This window comes from Solanum pennellii, chromosome 11 (genome assembly GCF_001406875.1).
Source record: "Solanum pennellii chromosome 11, SPENNV200".
Classification (NCBI taxonomy): Eukaryota; Viridiplantae; Streptophyta; class Magnoliopsida; order Solanales; family Solanaceae; genus Solanum; species Solanum pennellii.
The window spans coordinates 9,399,814-9,405,813 of NC_028647.1; the positions used below are offsets into that span (position 1 = coordinate 9,399,814).

General features: G+C 28.8%; 1 protein-coding gene across 1 annotated transcript; it reads right to left on the minus strand.

The window, feature by feature from the left end:
• Nucleotides 1-52: 52 nt before the first annotated feature.
• On the minus strand, nucleotides 53-5,259 carry LOC107004118 (metal transporter Nramp5-like). The gene is made up of 13 exons (XM_015202352.2): nucleotides 5,141-5,259; nucleotides 4,948-5,026; nucleotides 4,692-4,732; nucleotides 4,524-4,602; nucleotides 4,186-4,290; nucleotides 3,723-3,832; nucleotides 1,911-2,092; nucleotides 1,758-1,827; nucleotides 1,311-1,484; nucleotides 1,110-1,214; nucleotides 819-950; nucleotides 633-728; nucleotides 53-554 (listed from the first exon to the last, which is right to left on the minus strand). The coding sequence occupies exons 1-13, from the start codon at nucleotides 5,243-5,245 to the stop codon at nucleotides 240-242; spliced, it is 1,593 nt and encodes a 530-aa protein (XP_015057838.1). The 5' UTR covers nucleotides 5,246-5,259; the 3' UTR covers nucleotides 53-239.
• Nucleotides 5,260-6,000: the final 741 nt, after the last annotated feature.

Here is a 6,000-nt window from a genome sequence, read left to right on the forward strand (position 1 = left end):
TGGTAACAATACAACGAAAAATAATCATAAAAACAAGTCATTCCAACGAAAATTGCGATGAATATAAGAGATTGATTGTTTTGTCGAAGTCGAAGGTTTAACACATTAAAGATTCATGCAACAAAATTTTGAGGAATTTCATGTTGCACCATGACACAAACCACTTTATAATTTCATTATTAGACTACACATAAAATTAAGAGTGAAAATTGAAGTGTATTACAACAAATGAAAAAAACTTATTGTGGCAATGGAATATCAGCAAGATCCTCTCTATAAGGCACACGATCTACTAATTCCATACTGTTTATTCCATTTTCCATATGATCATCCTTGATTGGATCAATGTAGGTCACAACTTTATCTTTTCGAAACATAAGGTATATCACAGCTAGAATATATATAGCCATCAATGGAAATACTACGATCCCAATCAACACATTTCCAACTTTAGGCAAATTGTTGCTTATAAGCCAACCCACGAAAGCCGTGCTAAGGTAGTAGATGTTGATCCCAATGATGCCTAGTCCAAGAATCCACGAGATCACGATAATCTAGATATTTCAAATATATATATATAGTCAGTTTGGTTAAACTTTCAAAATTAGCTTATTTCAAAAATAAAGCCTTACATAAATTGAGTTCTTGTGTGGTCCCAACTTAGTGGAGCTACTGCTGAATTTGAGTAGTGGAATGAGTGCAAATGGAAGTTCAAAGGAAAGTATCATCTGAAAAATATCCAAAAAAATGTTAATTTTTTTTCGATATGCAAATGTTAAAATAAAATTTAAAAAAAAATCAAGGATCGTAAAATATACAGAAGCAATGATGATTAGTCTTCCAGCTCCTGACGATCCTCCAATAATTGAAACAACAAGGCTTGGAGTAATAGCAATAAGTCTAGTAAACAAGTTCCTTAACCACGTCTTCATTTTAAGATCCAAAAATCCCTATATAATTCTCACAGAAATACGATACTTAGACGTTATTCAATAATTTAATCATAACAACAACAACAAAAGATATTATTTTGAATTCTCAAAAAAAAAAAACTTATATCTCTCTATTTCTTTTTGCTAAATAGGATGGATTAAAATTTCAAAACTTACTTGCATGATAAATTGGCCAGCATAAGTACCAGTAATGGTAGAGCTTTGTCCTGAAGCTAATAATGCAATGGCATAAACAGTAGAACTTGATTTTCCAAGTACATTCTGTTAATTAAAATTAAAAATTTTATAAATAGTTTGTTCTAATTAAATGATTATTTTAGAGAGAAAAAAACTAAATTAGGAGATCGTCGTAAAAACCTTGAGAAGAAAAGAAGCGGAGTTCAATGTAATGTCACTACAACTTTCTTTATTCTGATCCAAGAGATTGTCAGCTCCACAAACAGTACCAGACACAGACACAACTGCCACATTGATTAGGAAGGACACAAACAACGCGAAACCGCTCTCTATCAAGAAGAATTTACATGCATCCTATAAAATTCAACATTAATTAATTTTCCATATTCTGTTTTAAATAATAAACCTATATTTTTATTTTTAACTTTTGAATAAGATGATCATAAAGTTTAATACGATCCATAATAATCAAAAGTCCTGAATTAGTTGAGCCCAATTAGGAAATGGATCTAAACACACCCATATTGATTTAAAGGGCTAAATGTGCTATATTTAATAATATATGGACTAAAAGATGAATTACGTAATAGTACAAGGACTAAAGCACAAATTTTCCTTCGGACTCACATTAATGCCACGAACCGAGTTAGGTATCTTCCTAGATAGTACAAGGGCAGAGTGAAGGAAGAGATTGTGCCTGTAAAAGAAAAAAAAACATGAGTAACTAAATTTGATCTCCAATACTCTATCAAACACGTAAATTTTATCATAAAAACGTACGGCATTACGAGGGCGCCCAACAAGGCGATAGCATCAGCGGTGGCTCCGTCACCGTTGAGCTTAGGAATGAACATTCCTTTGAATAATTCATTAGCAGGAGGTTTTACATAACTCATTTCCCCAAAGAAACAAGCTGCCATTACAAATACTAGAATTGCTATTAACAATTCTAACTTCCTAACCTGCATATACAAATTTAATTGATTAACTTTAGTCTAACAAGACAATAAGAATATGATTTGTTATTAAGTAAACTAGTTTAATCTAATTTTATTTTTCAAAAGTAAGATTCAAAGGAACAATTATACAAATAACAACAACTAGACAAAATGTTTATTGTATTTAATTTTAGCACCTTCTAATCAATCCGAACAACATAATTAACCCCCTCTATTTTTTAATTACTAATGATATATTATTCATTTTATTAAAAATATGGTTATAAGATGACTAGATCAGAATACAACCAAGGAGATAATACAAATGATAAAGAACAATTATAACTAGCTAGTGGGATTACGTACACATTGTATTTTTTTAATTTTTAAATATTATAAATAAAATAATTAATAAGTTTGATTGAACATATATATATAGTTACTACAGTATTCAATTATTTAGATACCTTATTGAGTGGTTTAGGTAATTGAATTGAATTTTCATTTATATATATTATGTATTATATTATTTTACACAAAAATAAGTGTCAGTTTACATAATAAAAAAAAGAGTTGGCTTTATTTTTTAAATTATCCTTATCTGCATATCCCTAATAAGGCTTTTAAATCACTCCAATACTCCATGATATCATTGATTGAACTAGTTTGGTCAAAATATCTTAAAAAAATAATAAATTAGAAGTTAGTATTGGTTACAAGGGGTATGTTAAAAAGTAAAATATTATTTGGCAAGGAACAAATTATTCTGAAATTGTTAATTTTAAAATAAATTATTTTATGGTATATATGTATTAGATAACTTATTTCATCACTAAGATATATAATATGAAATAAATAATGCGAGAACTATCAACCAAATGCAGGTCTCTAAATTATTATACCTTATACTCAGAGGCGTATACAAAAGAAAGTCACATGACTCATGCCCCTTCTAAAATTATATTATATTTTCAGAAAATATATTTTAAAAATAAGCGTCAGTTTACATAATAATAAAAAAAGAGTCGGGCTTTATTTTTTAAAATTATCCTTATTTGCATATCCCTAATAAGGCTTTTAAATTACTCCAATACTCCATGATATCATTAATTGAAGTAGTTTGGTCAAATATCTAAAAAATTAACAAAATTAGAAGTTTGTATTTTTTTTATGTAGGGTATATTAAAAAGTAAAACATTGTTTGGTTAGAAATAAATTATTCTATAATTATTAATTTCAGAATAAGTTATTCCATCATATATATTAGATAATTTATTTTATCACTAAATGCGAGATAAATAACCTGAGGACCGTCAACCAAATGCAAGATTTCTAATTATCATACTTATATCCAGAGGGCGTATACAGGAGGGAGTCACCTGGTTCACGTAAACTGATGCCCCCTTCTAAAATCATATATAATATGTTATATTTTTCAAAAAATAGATGGATGAACTCATATTTGAATGATCATATAACACATTGATGATTGGTGCACCTTTCGTAAAGTTAGAAATTGAAATCTTATATATATCTTATTTTATTTTTCTTTTTAGAATAGTGCATTCATATCAATCTCGAAATTCTAGATATACCTCTGCTTATACCTCCCACCAAACGATTCCGAATTTTTAAAAAATAGGGCAAAACTTACCCCATATCTCTGCAGGCCAATGAATAGAAGAGTACTAACACCAGTGCAAAGAACTCCAGCCCAAACAGGAATATGGAACAATATATTAAGAGCAAATGCTGTCCCAATCACTGCCGGCAGAAAATACATAAATTAATTATTAAAAAAAGAGTTAGATAAAATAGTGACCTTATATTTTATTAATATAGAAATATGTTCATATATTCATGTAATAATTTTCAAAAACATAAAAAAAATTAAAAATTCTTTATTATATAAGACAAGTTTGGTATAGAACATTATTGTGATAAGTAAACTAAACTTTTATCATTTCTATTTTACAGAGCATTATTAATGAATTTCACTATAATTAACTCAGAAAATAAAGTGAGTTGATATAATTACATCATTAATTAATTTCCATTTTTAATTTAATTAAAAGGTAATATAGATGTTTTAATTAAATTTTTAAAAAGTATTTTACCTTCAGGAATATCTGCAGCTATGACAGCAACTTCAGCTAGCAACCATAGGCAGTACTTAACAAATACTGGATATTCAGCCCTGCATAATTCTGATAAATGTTTCCCTGAAAAAAATATTTTAAAAAATTATTTTTTCAAAAATTTAGTGTCCAAAATCTACGTTAGAATTTTAACTAAATTGAAATCACGCATTGCACGGCTCATTCGTAAGTGACAGTCCTAACAAAATTTTCTTTATATTCAGAGTTCGAATCAAAAACTTTTTGATTAAGAGTAAAACAGTCTCACCATCACGGTACAACCCATGTTGATCTTAATATTTGGACTTATAACTTACCAGTGCTTACACCAAGGTTAGCAGCAAGTGATTGAATTATAAGAGCAAATATCAATCCAATGAGGATCACCCAAAGAAGCTGAAAATTTAAGAAACAAATAATTATTAGACAAATATATCTCTATAAGCTAATAATTAATTTTTTTGATCATACAATTTTTTTTATACCTCATATCTATGGTTTGCTCCTGCTTGCAAATCAGTTTCCACTGCATGTATATTAATAAAAAGTTAGTTTAGAACAATTAAAAACAAAAAGTTAGACATGAAGGATTACTCAGATGGTAAATATTTTTACCTTCAATTCTCAGATCATAAATTGAGTTATTAAAAAAAAATTAAAACAAATGTCCATATGAATTATTTATGTGAGTTCGTGCCTAAAATTTGAGGCACGAAAAAAGAAAATATAATAATGACTTACAATTCCCGGGATCAAGATATGCCAAGGAAACAAGAAAACCTGGCCCCACATATGCAAAAAAGTTTTTCCAGCCATGTTTCTACATAATTAGACAATTCTTTAATTTTTCAGGAAAAATATTTGCAAGATTTTGTTCTATAATCAGAGTTTGAACTCGAAACCTCTGTTTCTTTGATTAAAGAGATTTTCTAACCTGATGCTCAATATGATGATCATTATTAGAAGGTAATGGACTCTCATTTAGTGCTACAATTCTCTTGCTACCTCCAATCACTTGATTTTGCTGTTGATTCTCCATTTTTTTTCCCTCTTTTATACTCACTTTGACTACTAAACTCTTTGTGTTTACTTATATAAGACTTAGATTTGTCTCCTTATTTATAGTGTACTAGTTTGAACACATTCTTGTTCTGATGTCAGGTAATTGAGAAGGCAAGGAAAACTATGGAATTTTTTTAAAAATATTTTTTTGGTGGGTGGGAGGTGTTATACATTATTACAATAAAAATTAAGGCTAAATGTTTGAAATATATCTGAACTTTAATCGGAATTGTTGTAACAATCATAAACTTTGAGCAGGACTTGTTACCTCTGCACTATTTAATAGTGTATTTTTAAAATATATAAGTGTCCAACTGAACAGGTTACTATTTATGATGATGTCATATTTATGATGTCCATATATACAGCTATATATCCTTAAAATAGACTATTAAATAGTGCAGGGATAGTAGGTCCTGTCCAAAGTTTGGGATTGTTATAGCAATTTCGATCAAAGTTAGGATATATTTCAAATAATTTTCCCTAAAAAATACTCTGCATCTAGTGTTTATACCTAATGAAACAAAATTTAACCTTAATTGTAGTTATGATCAACTAATCGAAGTGAATATATATATGAAGGAGAAACTAAAAAAGCTCCGTGTCGTAGTCGAAGGGCAGTGGTCATCTGATACCGGTAGAAGTGGCTATGGTAAAAGTGCTTTCCAATCCGTCACGTCGTCCCATCCTCCTAACGATATATTGCGTAGTATGTAGCTTTACTTCCTTGAA